General features: G+C 46.7%; 1 protein-coding gene across 2 annotated transcripts in view; it reads left to right on the top strand.

Annotated features, from left to right (window-relative positions):
* PEBP4 (phosphatidylethanolamine binding protein 4) overlaps positions 1-19,846 on the top strand; it is a 257,125-nt gene that overhangs the window by 153,113 nt on the left and 84,166 nt on the right. For both annotated transcript variants that reach the window (XM_060015166.1, XM_060015165.1), the window contains exon 4: positions 4,424-4,522. In XM_060015166.1, the coding sequence (XP_059871149.1) occupies positions 4,424-4,522 (99 nt within the window). The remainder of the gene's footprint in view (positions 1-4,423; positions 4,523-19,846) is intronic.

Raw genomic sequence — 19,846 nt, 5'->3', positions numbered from 1 at the left:
TGAAGAGACTGTCTTTTCTCCATTGTATATCCTTGCCTCCTTTGTGATAGATTAGTTGACCATAGGTGCGTGGGTTTATCTCTGGGCTTTCTATCTTGTTCCATTGATCTATGTTTCTGTTTTTGTGCCAGTACCCTATTGTCTTGATTACTGTAGCTTTGTAGTATAGTGTGAAGTCAGGGAGTCTGATTCCTCCAGCTCTGTTTTTTTCCCTCAAGACTGCTTTGACTATTCGGGGTCTTTTGTGTCTCCATACACATTTTAAGATTTTTTTGTTCTAGTTCCGTAAAAAATGCCATTGGTAATTTGATAGGAATTGCATTGAATCTGTAGATTGCTTTGGGTAGTATAGTCATTTTCACAATATTGATTCTTCCGACCAAGAACATGGTATATCTCTCCATCTGTTGGTATCATCTTTAATCTCTTTCATCAGTGTCTTACAGTTTTCTGCATACAGGTCTTTTTTCTCCCTAGGTAGGCTTATTTCTAGGTATTTTATTCTTTTTGTTGCAATGGTAAATGGGAGTGTTTCCTTAATTTCTCTTTCAGAGTTTTCATCATTAGTGTATAGGAATGCGAGAGATTTCTGTGCATTAATTTTGTATCCTGCTACTTTACCAAATTCATTGATTAGCTCTAGTAGTTTTCTGGTGGCATCTTTCGGATTCTCTATGTATAGTATCATGTCATCTGCAAACAGTGACAATTTTACTTCTTCTTTTCCAAATTACATTCCTTTATTTCTTTTTCTTCTCTGATTGCCGTGGCTAGGACTTCCAAAACTATGTTGAATGATAGTGGTGAGAGTGGACATCCTTGCCTTGTTCCTGATGTTAGAGGAAATGCTTTCAGTTTTTCACCATTAAGAATGATGTTTGCTGTGGGTTTGTTGTATATGGACTTTATTATATTGAGGTAGGTTCCCTCTATGCCCACTTTCTGGAGAGTTTTTATCATAAATGGGTGTTGAATTTTGTCAAAAGCTTTTTCTGCATCTACTGAGATGAGCATATGGTTTTTATTCTTCAATTTGTTAATATGGTGTATCACATTGATGATTTGCATATATTGAAGAATCCTTGCATCCCTGGGATAAATCCCACTTGATCATGGTGTATGATCCTTTTAATGTGTTGCTGGATTCTGTTTGCTAGTACTTTGTTGAGGATTTTTGCATCTATATTCATCAGTGATATTGGTCTGTAATTTTCTTTTTTTGTAGTATCTTTGTCTGGTTTTGGTATCAGGGTGATGGTGGCCTCATAAAATGAGTTTGGGAGTGTTCTTTCCTCTGCAATTTTTTGGAAGAGTTTGAGAAGGATGGGTGTTAGCTCTTCTCTAAATGTTTGATAGAATTCACCTGTGAAGCCATCTGGTCCTGGACTTTTGTTTGTTGGAAGATTTTTAGTCACAGTTTCAATTTCATTACTTGTGATTGGTCTGCTCATATTTTCTATTTCTTCCTGGTTCAGTCTTGGAAGGTTATACCTTTCTAAGAATTTGTCCATTTCTTCCAGGTTGTCCATTTTATTGGCATAGAGTTGCTTGTAATAGTCTCTTAGGATGCTTTGTATTTCTGTGGTGTCTGTTGTAACTTCTCCTTTTTCATTTCTAATTTTATTGATTTGAGTCCTCTCCCTCATTTTCTTGATGAGTCTGGCTAATGGTTTATCAATTTTGTTAATCTTCTCAAAGAACCAGCTTTTAGTTTTATAGATCTTTGCTATTGTTTTCTTTGTTTCTATTTCATTTATTTCTGCTCTGATCTTCATGATTCTTTCCTTCTGCTCATTTTGTGTTTTGTTTGTTCTTCTTTCTCTAGTTCCTTTAGGTGTAAGTTTAGACTGGTTAGTTGAGATTTTTCTTGTTTCTTGAGGTAGGCTTGTATAGCTATAAACTTCCCTCTTAGTACTGCTTTTGCTGTATCCCATAGGTTTTGGATCCTCATGTTTTCATTGCCATTTGTCTCTAGGTATTTTCTGATTTCCTCTTTGATTTCTTCAGTGATCTCTTGGTTATTTAGTAACATAGTGTTTAGCCTCCTCGTGTTTGTGTTTTTTTCCCTGTAATTCATTTCTAATTTCATAACGCTGTGGTCAGAAAAGATGCTGATATGATTTCAATTTTCTTAAATTTACTGAGGCTTGATTTGTGACCCAAGATGTGATCTATCCTGGAGAATGTTCCATGTGCACTTGAGAAGAAAGTGTAATCTGCTGTTTCTGGATGGAATGTCCTGTAAATATCAATGAAATCTATCTGGTCTATTGTGTCATTTAAAGCTTCTGTTTCCTTATTTATTTTCATTTTGGATGGTCTGTCCATTGGTGTAAGTGAGGTGTTACAGTCCCCCACTATTACTGTGTTACTGTTGATTTCCTCTTTTCAAGCTGTTAGCAGTTGCCTTATGTATTGTGGTGCTCCTATGTTGGGTGCATATATATTTATAATTGTTATATCTTCTTCTTGGATTGATCCCTTGATCATTATGTAGTGTCCTTCCTTGTCTCTTGTAACATTCTTTATTTTAAAGTCTATTTTATCTGATACGAGAATTGCTACTCCAGCTTTCTTTTGATTTCCATTTGCATGGAATATCTTTTTCCATCCCCTCACTTTCAGTCTGTATGTGTCCCTAGGTCTGAAGTGGGTCTCTTGTAGACAGCATATATATGGGTCTTGTTTTTGTATCCATTCAGCAAGCCTGTGTCTTTTGGTTGGAGCATTGAATCCATTCACGTTTAAGGTAATTATCGATATGTATGTTCCTATGACCATTTTCTTAATTGTTTTGGGTTTGTTTTTGTAGGTCCTTTTCTTCTATTGTGTTTCCCACTTAAAGAAATTCCTTTAGCATTTGTTGTAGAGCTGGTTTGGTGGTGCTGAATTCTCTTAGCTTTTACTTGTCTGTACAGCTTTTGATTTCTCCATCAAATGTGAATGAGATCCTTGCTGGGTCGAGTAATCTTGGTTGTAGGTTCTTCCCTTTCATCACTTTAAGTATATCATGCCACTCCCTTCTGGCTTGTAGAGTTTCTGCTGAGAAATCAGCTGTTAACCTTATGGGAGTTCCCTTGTATGTTATTTGTCATTTTTCCCTTGCTGCTTTCAATAATTTTTCTTTGTCTTTAATTTTTGCCAATTTGATTACTATGTGTCTCGGCGTGTTTCTCCTTGGGTTTATCCTGTATGGGACTCTCTGTGCTTCCTGGACTTGGGTGGCTATTTCCTTTCCCATGTTAGGGAAGTTTTCATCTATAATCTCTTCAAATATTTTCTTGGGTCCTTTCTCTCTCTCTCCTCCTTCTGGGACCCCTATAATGCGAATGTTGTTGCATTTAATGTTGTTCCAGAGGTCTCTTATCCTGTCTTCATTTCTTTTCATTCTTTTTTCTTTATTCTGTTCTGCAGCAGTGAATTTCACCCTTCTGTCTTCCAGGTCACTTATCCATTCTTCTGCCTCAGTTATTCTGCTATTGATTCCTTCTAGCGTATTTTTCATTTCAGTTATTGTATTGTTCATCTCTGTTTGTTTTTTCTTTAATTCTTCTAGGTCTTTGTTAAACATTTCTTGCATCTTCTCGATCTTTGCCTCCATTCTTTTTCCGAGGCCCTGGATCATCTTCACTCTCATTATTCTGAATTCTTTTTCTGGAAGGTTGCCTATCTCCATTTCATTTAGTTGTTTTTCTGTGGTTTTACCTTGTTCCTTCATCTGGTACACAGCCCTCTGCCTTTTCATCTTGTCTATCTTTCTGTGAATGTGTTTTTTGTTCCACAGGCTGCAGGATTGTAGCTCTTCTTGCTTCTGCTCTTTTTTTTTCTTTCTTTTTAATCTGTGTCTCTTACCTAGAGTAAAATCTTCCTGAAAGTATGGGTCACACCTGCTTGTTCTCTGTTGGATTCCCAGCACCTAGAACAGTTTCTGGCACATAATAGGTGTTGAGTAAATGCTTATTGAAGAGATAAATGAATCTGAGCATTCCTTGCAATCGGTACAGTTCCTGACATGGAGTAAGCTCTCCTGTATTTGCTGAGTTAATGGACAAGTCGCTCCAACCACACTGTGAGCTTCCTGAGAGCAGAAGCCCTGTTTTAGGCTTCTTTGTTTCCTCCACAGCTCCTGGCATGATGTTACAGACTTCTAGGTGCCGAGTAAATATGCTTGTTTGATTTATTCTTCTTTATAAAGGGAAAGCCAAGCTATTAAGCTGCCTACTTGATAGACTTCATTCCTCTGAGAATAAGCATGTGACACAAGAGGAATGGCATGAGAACAGGGATGAATCGAGTAGGAAGCTTTAGGTGTTGGTCAGCCACTCTCAGCTGGAATTGAGGTAAAAGGAGTGTCTGCACCTTGTAGATTTCCTTTCCAAATTCTAGCCACGATGCTACACTTCTTTCTGGTAATGTGTTACAGGGTGCAGCCTACATCCTGGTGATGGTGGATCCAGATGCCCCCAGCAGGTCTTCTCCCAAAGCTCGATTCTGGAGACACTGGCTGGTGACAGATATCAAGGTAAGCCGGCCAGAAGGCACTTTCTGATTCACTGGCGATTGGGGCTGGAGAATTATCATTCTGCACAGTTCTCAGCTCTCATTCAAGAGGGCTGGGGACTCTGATGAGCAAGGACTTCCGTGTCAGGTTGCCCCCAATGCCCAGCTGTCACAGCCTCGCCCATGTTTTCTAATAATTTCAGAAAATGACCCAGGATCAGTGATACACAGGATCAGGATATCCTTATCTCAGGATAAGTGGGAAGAAAGCCCCCATTTGTAGTGTTTGCTGATTTCTGTAGTGTAAAGAAAGACTCCCACCGTGGCCAATTTCAAGTTAACGATTTAATGAGTGAATGACAAATTTTCTGAAAATGTAGCAATTGCTCCAGCACACCACTGCCAGGGGCCTGGATTTTGGGGGCACCAGGTGATTCTGTGCAGTCCAGGTGGCAGGGGACTCTTGCAGCGTCTCCTGCTGATGGGCCAAGGGGCATGGAGGAGGCATGGCGATCTCTTTTTCTTTGTACAGAAACAAGTGGCCTCCCCTCATTTTTGTCCTTTTGTCGTCAACCATAATGACGAAGGAGCCCGGCTCAGCCTTTCCAGAGTAGGTCTGAGGGATGCAGATTTGGTGGCTTGTTAATGGGCATTAGGTGAAAAAACAAAAAACCAAAAGGCTCCATTGCCAGGCAAGTTTCGGGGACTCTGGGTTAAAATGTATTAATCCCATCCCTCACTGAAGGGCCTTTTAGAGCTTTTAATATCCTAGTATGCATTATATAACATGCATTTATTTTCCAACCTCACTTGACTGTTGAATCTTTTGTTCACGAGCATGTGGCAGTGCATTTTGGGAAAATCCACACTAGCATCAGGCATCCACACATCTTGTGCCTAGAAAGCCTGCCGGTGGCCTTTGCGCCACATGTGCAAAGGCACCAACCCTGTAAGACAGTGGGAACCCAGACCTAGAAAGACTACGTTTGGATCCAGGCTGGGCTGGTTCCCACCTCAATGATCTCCACCATGTCATGGAGTCTCTCTGCGTTTTGTCTTTATCTGTAAGGTGGGAACCGTGTTACCTCTGCTATGTGGTTGTCGTGATCATCCAGTTAGAGTGTCCTAAGAGCACTCTGTAAAACACAGCACGTACCACAACTATAAGGACTTTGTGTTTTTCCTTCTAGAGCTACGGGGCAGAGGAAGGGGTACTGGTCTGAACTAGCTATTGACTCTCCTGGCAAGTCTGGGCTCTCACAACCACTGGAGTGGGGACGTGGTGGTGTGTGGCGGGTTACCCTGGCAACCAACCCCCTCCCAGTGACCATAGGCCCTTCATAGGACGCTCAGGGGAGCAGCCTGTTTTCAGGGATAGCCCTGGCTACGGCCTAAGTAGGGGCTCCCTCCAGGGAGACTTGCGGCAGCAGCTTCTGGGACAGAGGCCGAGCCGGGCTGTTGAGGGAAAGTAGGGTCATTGCTCCATCACCCTTCCCTGGCCAAGCGCCCTCTCGGCCTCATGGAGAGCCTTGGAAACACCATAAATATGCGAAAGGGAAGAGCTGGGGGAGAGACCTGACTTAGTGGAGGGAGGGGAGCTGAGAGCACAAAAGGGAAAGATCCTGGATCCTGCCCCAAATTAGAGCACAGGCACAAGGTGGCCACAAGGGGGTGAAACTCTCAAGAAAAGAATACTGCTCTGGTCATCATATTTACAGTCTGCCCCCCTGCACAGGGCTGCCTGTAAGAAGGTTCTACTGGGCAATTCTGAGTCCCAATTTCAGAAACTGGAATGAAATGGAATGTGCATGGAATCATTTCAGAGTAGAAGGGGCCTTGGAGCCATGAGGCTTCCTCTCTTCCAAGCCTGAAGCCTCCCCTCCCCCAATACAGGCCAGGACAGTTCTCTCGCACAAGCCTTGTGATGCCAACATGGGTTTAGCCCCAGCAGCCCAGCTTAGAAGCAGAACAGGTGGCAGGTGGCAGCTGGCCGGCGAGACCACTAAGCCACAGAGCTTACCACGGCCACCTGCCCGGGTGCGGCCCTCAGCTTTCCCGCTCAGGCCGGAGGAAGCTTGGGTTTCCGCCGCGTTTTCACCCACTTGCCCTGATGCAAGGGTCCAGCAGGAAGCAGCAGCTCTCCCCAGCTATGTCCACTCGGCCTGCCCGCCGGCCCCCGCGTTCTGCCAGCTGCACAGCCAATAGAAAAACCAGGCCAGTGTAGGTCTCAGGCTGTGGACCTCGGCCAAAGGAAGAGAGGGCTCTAACCAAACCCAGAAGCATCTCCTGTGTGTTGGTGATAGCTGTCAGTCCCCAATGTTAGAGCACGTTCGTATCTGCTGGCAAGCTTGTTAAAATGCAGATTCCTGGGCACCACTTGGGTCAGTCCGGAGAGAACAGGGCATCCGCATTCAACAGGCATCCAGGAGGGGTTTAGCAGCTGGAAGGAAGACAGCAGATTCAGAATGCCTGGGTTGTTGTTAATATCACCTATCTGTGAAGCAATTTGCACAATTTCCTTTTAATCCTTGCAATCACTTTGTGAACCAGGCATTATCCCCATTTTACAGATGGGGAAACAAAGCCTGGTGAGATCGAATGATGCGGTCTCTCAGCGAGGGGGTTGTAGAGGTGGGTCTTCAATCCAGGCGACCGAACTCCAAACCACCATCCCACGTGGTTAGGCTTCACGCCACAACTCTCTCATCAACTCCACTGTGGCGAGGGGCACGTCATGGTGCCCTTTCTGTAAAATGGTATGCATAATCAGAAACAGAGCCCCCGTCATCCCAGGGCTCTGTTCCTGGTTACCTTTTACAGGTTGATGCTTCCAGGGAACCTCCCCAGGGAATGTTGATAACTATCTTGGATTCCCCCCCCCCCCGCCATAAAAGCAAACCCTACATATTATCATAACCCTCAACAGCAAGCGACCTCAGCAATAAGGCATGCCATGAAGTCACGGCAGATATAGAATGACAGTGGCCCTGCGATTCACAATGGCCACAGAGGCAAACTTGGTGGAACCTAGGCTGGCCGTGTAATTAGGGACTCAGGCCTAATTGGGTGGTGGGCTGCCCCATGGCCATGGGAGCCCCTCAGTAGGGACAGTTTTTGGACTGCCTGTCCAGGTTGAAACAGAGTATAAACCAGTCCTTAGGAATATGTGAAATATTTGCAGCCCCCAGTGAGAGACTGGTGGGGTCTAGGACAGAGTAGGGTAGAGCTCTAGTCCTTAAATAAAAACTAGGAGCTAGAGAGAAGTCCATCAGGAGGGACCAGGCGTTCATGGCACCCTTGTTCATGTCATTCAACAAGTGTGGATTGACCATTATTTGTTACGGCATAGTGTTTCAGGGTGAGGAAACTGGACCCAGACTTGTGGTTCGAATCTGAATCCACCAGTATTAGCTTTGTGATTTGGGTTGGGTGGGGGTGGGTGGAGGGGAGTTGCTCAACCTGTGTCTCAATTTGCTCGCTTGTAAAGTGGGAATCCCAATAGTCCCTGCCTCAGACTGTTGTTATTGATGCTTAAACGAGTTTTCTTAAGTGTTTAGAACAGGACCCAGAACACATAGAAAGTTCTATGTAACTGTTTGCTGTGATGTTATCATGATTGCTCAAAGTCAGACCCTGCACTAGCACTGGGGTTACAAACACAAACAAAATAGGGGGACTCCCTGCACTCTGAGGGCTTCTACTCTAGGAGGGTAGAGGAAGGAGGCTGCAGCTTGCGGGTAGGGTTATGAGGGCACCAGGAGCTGGCTGGGGCCGGAACTCCCTATACCTGTGGGTTCTCATTCACTCAGGGAGAAGACTAGACTTTAGTCCCCAAACCTGGTCAGACCACGGCAGGCAGGGACTGATAAATAAAGCGTGCTGTCTTTCTGGGTCCCCTCTTTGATAGTCTCTCATTGAGCGAAAAAGATTTCGAACAGAACGTTGACACATAACATCTTTCCTTCCCCCCAGTGCCACATCCCCAGCTTTTCCTTTAAGATGCTTTCAGTTCTAATTCAATCTAATTAATAATCTTCGTGCTAAAGCCTAATTAAGATATCAATTAATTTGCATCATTCATTTCAGAAGAAATGCTTATTGGTGGTTCATCTTCTATTTGTCTCTGAAATTAGCGCTCAGGGCTTTTCATGCAGATATTTTCATTACGTTTTTTATTGTTAATGGGAATATTGAACACAGGAAGATGGTATATTAATACTTTCCACAAAGACTGTCATGATTGGTGACAAAGAACACCAAGAACAATTAAGGAGACAAGGGTACCTTTTTTCTTCCAAAAAAGAAAATCTTCCTAGAAACCGTCAATGATTCTAAAATTTGTCCTGAATATCTTTTTTGTTTTAAGAAAGAAAAGGAAACGGCAAGTTCATGTTTCCCTTTCATTCAGTGCCCTCAACCTTTGGCAGCTGTAAGTGCAAAGCAATTCTGGGCTGAATTAAAAGGACCTTAAGGGCTCATTATTCTGTCTACTCTTCTATAGCATTGGATTTTTCCATAATGAGAGGTGTTTTTTTAGAGGACCTCTTAGTATGTTCGGTGAATAAGATAAATGGGTAACCCAATAAACAGAGCTGGGATCATAGCCCCTTGCTTTCCAGCTGGGTGATTAGCACGTGTCAGGACTCTTGTGTTGGAATTATTGGTCCCACTGCTGAGAGATCTCAGGCAAGTTACTTGACCTCTCTGAAATCGTGGCTTCTTGTCTGTAAAACTGACACAAATCCTTGCTCTTCAGGATTGAGACGGGAAAAGGGAAATTACATATGCAGCAAGGAGAAGCCTCCCTAGAGAAAAGCACTATATAAAGGGGCAAATTTATCCTCGCTCCTAATCAATCGAGCAGCAGATCCAATAAAAATTTAAATATAGGGCTTCCCTGGTGGCGCAGTGGTTGAGAGTCTGCCTGCCGATGCAGGGGACACGGGTTCGTGCCCCGGTCCGGGAAGATCCCACGTGCCATGGAGCGGCTGGGCCCGTAAGCCATGGCCGCTGAGCCTGCGCGTCCGGAGCCTGTGCTCCGCAATGGGAGAGGCCACGACAGTGAGAGGCCCGCGTACCGCAAAAAAAAAAAAAAAAAAAATTTAAATATATATATAATTATATAATCTGATTTTCTGTATGCTCCAAAGCAAGAATAAACAGAAGAAGAATAAATAAGTAAACAGAAGAAGCATAAACAGTCTTCATCAGGACCACATGTTCAGATGAAGAGGTCAAACCGAGGAAATAGGATTCATTAATTCCTTTCTTTCTTTAGACCTGTATTTTTAGTTTTGCTGCTGCTATTTGTGCACATGCCCATGCACGCTTTGCCCTGCCCTGTGAGGGTCCATTTTAAGTAATAAACACCTGCAACGCATGGCATATGCTCCCTAAGGGCATGTCGGTTTGGATCCAGGAGCCCTAAAGAGCGTTTGATGATGGGGGCAATGCAGAGGCCCTGGTTATAAACCAGGTGTGTACGTGGACACCCAGATGAACTGAGGGAGGCTCCAGGCTCTGCCACTTCCAGTTGGGAATCTCTGAGCCTCAGTTTCTTCATCCTTAAAATGGGCATGATAATAATATCTATTTCCCAATGTTCGATGAGTTTAAGGGTCGTGGCACAGAACAGAAGAGTAGGGCCTTGGTCAATGTGACTCTCTCTCCCACCGCCCCAACTCTGAGATCTGACCACAGCAGCTACTTATGATTTAACAACTTTCCTTAGGCTGTTGGACTCACGTTTTGCAAAGTAAGAACTCTAGGCAACTCTAGGCCCCAACACACAAACCATGTGGTGAAAGCAGCTCATCCTTTTTTATTATTATTATTTTCATTTTTATTTATTTATTTATTTTTGGCTGCGTCGGGTCTTAGTTGCGGCACGCAGGATCTTTCTTTCGTTGCGACACGCGGGCTTCTCTCTAGTTGTGGTGTGCCTACTTGTGAAACGCGCAGGTTCAGTAGTTGCGGTATGCAGGCTTAGTTGCCCCGTGGCATGTAGGACCTCAGTTCCCCGACCAGGGATAGAACCGGAGTCCCCTGCATTGCAAGACAGATTCTTAACCACTGGACCACCAGGGAAGTCCCAAAAGTAGCTCATCCTTTTGCCTCTGGAGTCTAGATGGATCCAGGCCTAGCCTGGAGGCACCAACCTGACCCAGACTTACTTTGGTGGGAGAAGTAGTTGGGGGAAAGGGGGTCTGCCCCATCATTCAGCCTCTGGGAATTGCCCTGTGACCCCCTGGTCCAGATCAGGGTCCCCTGGAGTCACCCCAGACGACAGCCGGCACACAGGGCTGGGCTGCAAGTGCCAGTCAGGCCTATGATGTGTCTCCCACTGTCAGGACCCCAACGCTTCCCACCTTTATTTTTAACCCAACCCAGCACCCCTCACCATTTCCTTATCTCTCACTATCCCCACTTGGCTGTCATTGTCCCGCCACAGAGATGCCTTCGCTCCCGTTCAAAATAATTTAAATAAAATGTTGCTACAAAGTGGAATATTATCTTTTGATGAATGTTTTTAAAGCCCTTTAGGTTTTCATGGTAATTTGCAGTGTAAAATTATTTGGCGATAAGAGCCAAATTAGCTCTCGGATGCCGAGGTCGCTGTGTCCTGTTATCCATGTGAGCACTGTTTAAATAGAATCAACCCTTAGACTAATGCAGCATAATTGTTCATTTGAAACAGCTTTTTTTACTCCATTCAATGAGTCATTAAAATATTCAAGGGATAATGCAGTGAATTGGAAATGAATTTATCATATTATCCCATACATACTGTAGTGCTTCAGGTAACTAAGGAGAAAGGGGGAGAGAGAACATGAATATTATGTGCACAGGCGGGAAGGGGGCCAGGATATACAGGAATATGGGAAACAAAGCTTTTTAGGTGATTTATGGAAGGTGTGTATAGGGAGACTGACCGGGAGGAGTGCAAAAAAGGGAAATGCTGTTCTTTGAAGAGCCCTCTCTCTCCCTCTCTCTCTCCCCCATCTCTCTCTCTCTCTCTCTCTCCCTCTCTCTGCACTCTGAGAATCTGTGCTCCACCACAGCTCCGCAGTTAACTTATTTTTATCAAATATGTTTATATCAGAAAGTCGTTATGGAAACCAATTCTGCCATCCAGGAGCATTCCTGGATCAGGCAGAAAACTCTTTCTTTCTCTCTCTCTCTCCCTTTCTCTCTGTCACACACACACACACACACACACACACACACACACACACACACACACTCCTACCCCTCATTCGAGCACACACACCCGTAGATGCCCCAAAGCTGTAAGATGGATGAGGCTGAGACCAGACGTCCAGGCCCACCCCCTGCCCTGCCATGAGAAACCTGGGCTCGTCACCGTCCCCTGGGCCCCAGCCCCCCACCCCGAGCACATGTGCTGAGGCAGAGACAAAGGGCGCCAGTGGCAGCATATTCGACATGGTGATACTTCCTTGATCCTAGGAAGGTCCTGTGGGTGCGCATGGCTGGTACCACACCTGGAATACTGTCTTTTGTTCTGGCCACAGTATTTTAAGAAAGGCAGCAAACACCATGAACGAAACAACCAGAAGGGTGAGGCTCTGTAGAAACCACAGCAGGAGAGCAGGGATGGCTGCCCTGTTGGAACCACCAAGGGAAGCCGTGAGAACCGACTTCCAGGATCCTTTAAAGGTTTCTTTTAAAATTTGAAGAAATTGAATTGGAAAACAGGGAAGTCCTGCTGTGCTCTACTGGGGAGAATTAGAACCAGTGTGTGAAATTTACATGGAAGTCAGTTTGGACTCCATATAAGAAAGAACTTTCTAAGATTTGGAACTGCCTAAGAACTGAGCATGTACTCCGCACTGGAGGGAGTACTTAGCACTGAAGGTACTTTGTCACGGGTGACCCAGGAATGTTCCCCCCCAATCCCCCCACACACAGGAGGTAGAGCAGATGACCTGTAAGGTGTGCCCCTTGGTGTCTACAGTGTTTCCACCTGCCATATTTCCCCTCCTGGGTGGAGATACTCCTCTTAGAACTTATATCCTTATAACATGTTAACAACAATAATGATTAAAGAAGGAAGAATAAAAGGAAGGAGAAAAAGGAAAGGGAAGAGGAAGAGAGAAAAGAAGATAAAATATTTGCACACTTAGCATGTCTGGGCACTGTGCTTTCATGAATTTCTCATTTCATCCTCACAAAAGCCCAAAGAGGAAGGTCATCTAGACAAGAAAATTAACGCCTAGAGGGGTTAAGTGACTGTCCAGGACCCCACAGCTGGTGAGTGACTTACTGGGATTTGAACGCAGAGCCTGCACACACTATCATGACACCACGTTAGGTCTCTAGAGTTTAGGTAGGTTCCACCCCCTGCTACCCAGGCCTGGTCCCTGGGACAGCTTATGTCAGGGCCAGGCGTGGCTGCTAAGGGGCAGCGGTGCTGGTGTGAGCAGTGCGGTTTGAGGTTCCTGGCCCCCTACCCTTCACCTCCGTTGTTGGCCGTGCCCACCTCAGCCGTAGCACAGCTCTGACCCTGGGCCTTAGAGAATGGATCTGGGAGGCACCTGCTCCGACTTAACTGTGAGCAAATTATTCCAAATTATTCACCACTCTGAGTCTGTTCCCTCAACTGTTAAAGAGGACACTAGCAAAAAAAAAAAGAATTTTATAAGCCACATAGGCATGTATGCAAAAACTATCATTTGTCCAAAAAAAAAAAAAAAAAAAGAGGACACTAGCATCAAACTCGCAGGAATGTTGTGAGGACACAATGAGTTAAAATGTGTAAAATACGCAGCACCTGGCACTTAGTAGGCGCTACCTACTTGCTGGTTCTCTACTCCTTCCACCTACTATCACCATAAATCCTCCACAGGAAACTTAGGAAGTTGAGCCTTTGGCAGTAAAGAGCTTATGTCACTCCCAAGAGGTAGAAAAGGGCCTGGCTGGAGACTGAACTGTCCACATGATTATCACTTAAAAGACCTTAAGGGAAAAGAGCCATCACAGGCAAAGGACTTAACCAGGAAGCGCTGGGACCAACTGTTTAACCCGCACTGTGTTCAGCACTGCGGCTATTAAAAAATAATAATGTAAGACACACATGACAGATAGATGATAGATGCATAGATAGATAGATAGATAATTGGATGAATAAATGTTAGGTGGATTTAAAATGTGTTTTTCCTGCTCCCCAGTTGGAAAGACAGGGCTAATGTAAAGGAAACAGAGAGTAGAACTCACGGGGGTTAGCATCAACTCAACTGGGCCCTTTAGACTCAAATAGCTGTGAGAGTTCAGATCACTCTCCCCTTTACAGTGAGGCAGCTACTCCTCCTTCAAGGCTCAGCTCAAATGTCACCTCCACTGAAAAGCTTGCTCTGACGCCCCCAGACTGAGTTAGTCAGTCCCACCCTGGGCTCCTACCACACTCAGTCAAACCTCTGCTAGCGTCCTCGTCATATGAGTTTGTTATTATTTATGAATCTCTTTTCCCTATTAGACCATGAGTCCCTAGTGGGCAGACCTGTGTCATATCCTGAGCACTTAGCCAGTGCCCAGAACATAGAAGGCCCTCAGTCAATTTTGAATGAATCAATGAATGAAGGCATGAAGGAAAGGATGGATAAAAGAATGAAGGAAAGGATGGATGGATGGATGGATGGATAGATGGATGGATGGATAGATAGTGGCTGGGCAAGTGAATAGATGGCTGGATGGGGTGATATCATATTGTGACGACTTCACAGTGGAGATAGGAGTTGTGCTGGGGCTTAAATTATGAGCAGGCCTGGAAAAGTCAAAGGATATAAGAGACTGCATTCCAGGAAGAGAACAGAATAACCAAAAGCTCAGACATTTGAATGGGGTAGAAAAAAAGAATCGTAAATATAGAATTAAAAGCCAAGATGGCTGAGCTAATTAAGGCCCTTAGCACCCCTCCCTAGATAGTTATTGCAGAAGACTTCTAATGGATCCCCCTCCTATAACCTCATCCCCTACAAAAGTATCTTTCCTTCATGGGTGATGTTTCTAAAAGTGAAATAGGATCATGTTACTCCCCTAGTTGAAGCCTTCAGTGACTTCTCAATGTCTCAGGACAGAGATAAATAAACAAGGCCCCACAGCAGTGGTTATCAATCGCAGATGCATCCTTCCTTCCTTCCTTCCTTTCTTCCTCCCTCCCTCCCTCCCTTCCTTCTTTCCTTTCCTTTCTCCTGGTGGGTTCTACCCTGCTCGAGGGTCACCTCTTCTGTGGAGCCTTCCCCCTTGCCCACCTTCTCTTCTCCCATGGTTCTTGGGACTTAACTCCATCCTAACCCTCTCTACTCTGTACTGTAGTCGTTGATTTACTTCTCTGCTCCCCTCACTACACAAGGCACTCTTCTCTGGAAGGATTTGACTTTATAAACATTTGATCTGCAGTGCTTGAATGAAACCCATGGCCTAAGATGTGCTGAACACATGCTGAAGGAATGAATGAATGAATGAATGAACAGAGGGTGGTCTGACTGATGCAGAAAAAGGGAATTTATAATCTTCAATGATCTAAAAGCCTCTACTTCTATGATGGATCTAAGATTATATTAACTTTCTTAACTCTTGCATTATGGTTTGACATTCTATTATTAGCTTAAAATTAGCTTAAAAGTTAATGAAAACTCCTCTCATCTTTTCCCTTCATGAACTCCTGCTAGGCCAAATCTTCCCCATTCTGTGCTTGTGCAATTGATTTGGAACCTAACTATAGAACTTGAGATTAATCCCTATTAAGTTTAATTTTTTTCAATGCAGGCCCATCCTTCCAAATTTGCCAAAATTAACTGTTTTATGTCACCCTTCATATTAGCAGTTCCTTGAAACTTTGGGTGCCCTACAGATTCAGTGAGCATGCTATCTATAAAGATACTGAACAAGGTGGAGCCTATGGGAGACTCCCATGGCATGTCACTAGGGACTGCCCTGGAGGTTGACACTAATTTATGAGTTAACGCTCTTCAGGAACGGTTTGTTAACTAAGCCACAAACCCACCAAACACCAAAGTCATTGAAACCATCTTTGCCCACAAGGCTACCATGATCGACTTGGTCTAAAGCCTTGGTCGGTCAGGCTGTACTGTGCTTACTTAGCGCTTTCTCCTGGTCCACTGGACCACTGCATTCATGAACAAAGAAGTCTGAGCGGTCGGGAGTGACTTGTTTTCAGTGAGCCCATGCAGACTCTGTTCAGTGTTTCCTCTGTTGTCTCAGACCATCTGCTTATTAAATTGTTATGGGGTTTTGATGTGGATGGATATTACACTCACCAACAGGAAACCACATTTTCCCTTCCTGTTTCTCAAAGTGACTCTGTGATCGTAAATCTCAGCTCTTTCTGGACCTCGAAGGTGTCATTCGTCTAGAGATCTTAACTCCCATAAAGCAACTAAGTGTTTGCAGGTTACAGAAAGGCTTCTTAGGGAGAGGGGCCCGAGCGAGTCATGGTCCATAGCGGCCTGAGACACACAGAAGGGTTAAGACACCGCGTGCAGCTCGGCAGGGGCACCACGGGGGTGGTGTGGCAGGCAGAGCCAGAGCCCCAAAGGCCGTTAATAATACACTGACCAAGATGCAAACTATTACACACAGGATGGATAAACAACAAGGTCCTACTGTAGAGCACACGGAACTACGTGCAATATCCTGTGCTAAACTATAGTGGAAAAGAATATGAAAAAGAATGTATATATATATATATATACATATATATGTGTGTGTGTGTGTGTATAACTGAGTCACTTTGCTGTACAGCAGAAATTAACACGACTTTGTAAATCAACTATACTTCAATAAAATTTTTAAAATAAATGAATAAATAAATAGACCTGTGTCCAGGCCTGGGCAGGGAGTTTGACACATGTGCTGTTGGAGGATTTTAAACAGGAAGATGAAAATGTCTTTGTGAATTTTTTTTTTTTTTTGCGGTTCGCGGGCCTCTCACTGCTGTGGCCTCTCCAGTTGCGGAGCACAGGCTCCGGATGGGCAGGCTCAGCGGCGATGGCTCACGGGCCCAGCCGCTCCGCGGCAAGCGGGATCCTCCCAGACTGGAGCACGAACCCGTGTCCCCTGCATCGGCAGACGGACCCTCAACCACTGCGCCACCAGGGAAGCCCGACTTTGTGTTTTTATTTTATTTTATTTTTTATTGTTTTAGCGTTACGCGGGCCTCTCAATGTTGTGGCCTCTCCCGTTGCGGACCACAGGCTCTGGACGTGCAGTCTCAGTGGCCATGGCTCACGGGCCTAGCCGCTCCGCAGCATGTGGGATCCTCCCGGACCGGGGCACAAACACATGTCCCCTGCATCGGCAGGCGGACTCCCAACCACTGCGCCACCAGGGAAGCCCCGACTTTGTGTTTTTTTTTTTTTTTTTTTTGCGGTACGCGGGCCTCTCACTGTTGTGTCCTCTCCCGTTGCGGAGCACAGGCTCCGGACGCGCAGGCTCAGCGGCCATGGCTCACAGGCCCAGCCGCTCCGCGGCACGTGGGATCTTCCCGGACCGGGGCACGAACCCGCGTCCCCTGCATCAGCAGGCGGACTCTCAATCACTGCGCCACCAGGGAAGCCCCCGACTTTGTGTTTTTAATGGTCACTCTGACTGCTGCATAGGGTGGTAGCAGGGTGACCACAAGAGGCCCTTTGTCCTTCGGGAGGGATAAGGGTGGCTTGCACCAAGGCGAGAGCAGTGGACCAGAGAGGACAGCTTCGGGTCTTTAGTGACGCTAAGAGCCAACAGGACTCACCGATGGATTGGAGGTGGAGGGTGAAGGGTGGTCCAAGGACGGCTCTTAGATCTGGGGCCTGAGCGAAGGGCAGCGCCTTCACTTAGATGGGGAACACCGGAGGGTGGGCAAGTTGGGGTGTGAGGGTGGAAATTTCAGGTTCTGTCCTAGACCTGTTAATTCTGAGATGCTCCTTAGATCTCCCAGTGGAGATTTCAAATAGGAGATTGAAATGAGTCTGGAAGTCGGGAGAGATGCTCAGAGAGGAGGCCTGACGTTGGGATATATCAGGGGGAATTGACATCCCTGGGTCTGAGAGGAGGGAGGCGATGCTCAAGAAGAAGCCGTCTGCCAGGCACTGGGCAAGAACTTGAGTGCCATGGTCTCTCAGATACTTCCTCCAGCTCTGAGCTGCTGGGCTTTTATAAGTGAGCCTGACACCAGCCTGCCTGGGGCAGAGCATCACACTGGGAGGAGAGAGGAGAGCAGCAGCGAGGCAGGGGCTGTGGAGGGCTATGGAGGCTGTGAGGAGTCTGTCTATTTAGCAGGAGAACGGGCAACCCTTTGGAGAGAGTGTGGGACCAGGACTCTGAAGACTGGCGTGCTAGGTCACTTGCTGGCTGGGAGACGCCGCTCCAGGGTCTGCCCGTCTTTGGGTCTCTATTCTCCCACCTACAGAATGAGACAGTTAGATGGGTGATAAAGAGCACCGGGGAGAGTCTATGATTCTTGATCCTCTGATCAGCAGTCCTCAAACTTTCTTTGCGCCAAAATGTTTATTCACATGCGCAGCACACTCCCCCGGGGCCTCCCGGCACATAAAACAAGCTCCAAGTTCCTCGCAATTCCCCGTGTACTTGCCCTCCCGGTCAACAAAGCGTTTCGAGCACTGGAGAGAGTGAGATTGTTGGAGGGAGGACGTGGAAGCTGCTCCCGTCGATTTTAAAAGGTAAATCAGTCGCGGGAGCTTGTCCTTAGCAACACCCTCCTCGGAACCTACTTCCCTAGTGACTTACGCCCCGAGGTCGGCACCCGTGTCAGGTGGGTGTTGCCAACTTCAGCCATACACCTTAGGGAACCAGAGTGGGCCATTGGGCAGTGTGACGCCTGAACAGCTCTGGTCGGGGAGCATCAGCCACCCCGTGGCAGGAGGCGTGCTGGGGGCGTCTGCGGGGATGCAGGCCCCAGAGTGAGCCACGGCCCCCAGTCGGGGCAGCGGGAGGGGAGGAAGGCCTGGCGCTTCCCAGGGCTCTCCTGCCAGCCTCGGCCCAGAAAGACACAGTGGCACTGGTATGGAGAGATCGGAGGCCAAGGCGGCAGGACAAAGCGAACCACTTCCCCGCAGTGGGCTCTGTTGCTTCCCAGACAGATGAAGGAAGGAAACCACAGTCCAGAGTCTTCAGGCAGAATCTGGGGCTCTGCTTGGGTGTGGGTGAGGGACAGCCAGGAGGGACTTAAATAGGGTGCAAGACAGCGCCCAGAGCTCCTTGGGCTACTGGCCTGTCAAGCCCTTGGCTAAGAATTCGCTTTTTCCTTTCAAAGAGGGTGGAAGTCACTGTTTTCTTGTCTCAGTTGATGAACAGATTCTGGGTGGCAGGAGTCACCATAGAAACAGGTGCTATCTTAAGCAAATGAGCCTTATTAACCTTAAGAGTGGTGGAGTTTTCACAAGATTGCACATATAGGGTAGGAGGGAGAGCGGGGTTTGGCGGGGGGAGGGCCGACGTGGCCGGGAAGCCGTGCCGTGGCGGCTCTGGGTGTGGATGCGTGTGCTCGCGTGTGTGCACGTGCGCGTGTGTGCATGCGTGTGGGGACATGTCTGCGTGTGCTTTTGCAAAACCGTTCCCCAGGGAGCGAGCTCATGTTCTATCTTTTCCCTAAGAAACGCACACGTCCCCCAAAGAAACCTCAGCCTGCTTGGGAACTGGCCTCCTGGTAGCAGAGGTCAGAGCCCTGCCTCCACCCCTGACTCTCTCTCCCAGGGCTGCTTCCAGTCCTGGAAGAACAGGTGCCTCCCTGGGGGCCCACCGCCAGTAAGCAGGGCCCTCTGCTGCAGGCGGCAGTGGTGGGAGCGGGGATCCTGCCACGGGGTGGACCTGGGTCCTTAAGGCCGCTCTGTATTTCTGAACCAATGACCCGCCTCCGTGAACCCCAATGTGTAAAAAGCAAAAACCACTTCACAGGGCTGATGAGAGGACCTGGGTTGACGTGGAGCATCTGCCCCAGCCCTCCCCCTGTGATGGGCCTCCTTTCTGGGGTGAGGAAGGGGGTATCTCCCCACAAGCACAGCCATGACCTGACAAAGATTTTCCAAAGCCAAGGTTAATATTTCCCAGCATCATCTCATCATATAGGTTTCCACTCCTGCCTGCTGTGATGTTAGGACAAAGAACCTGCCCTCAGGGAGGTTAGGACAAAGAACCTGCCCTCAGGGAGCCTCAGGGAGGCTACTACACCAGGAAGTAGCGAACTGGGTAGAGAGAAGAGCGACAGCTGCTCAAAGGGAGCGTGCAGGGAGGGGGCAGCTGAGGAGGGGTGGGCGGGTCTTTGAAGGCCAGGTAGGCCTGGGGTAGCAAGGAGGAAATGTCTAAGGAA

The sequence above is a fragment of the Delphinus delphis genome, chromosome 6, assembly GCF_949987515.2.
Source record: "Delphinus delphis chromosome 6, mDelDel1.2, whole genome shotgun sequence".
Taxonomy (NCBI): domain Eukaryota; kingdom Metazoa; phylum Chordata; class Mammalia; order Artiodactyla; family Delphinidae; genus Delphinus; species Delphinus delphis.
The sequence above is the reverse complement of the archived record's forward strand: the minus strand, read 5'-3'. Positions and strand labels throughout refer to the sequence as shown.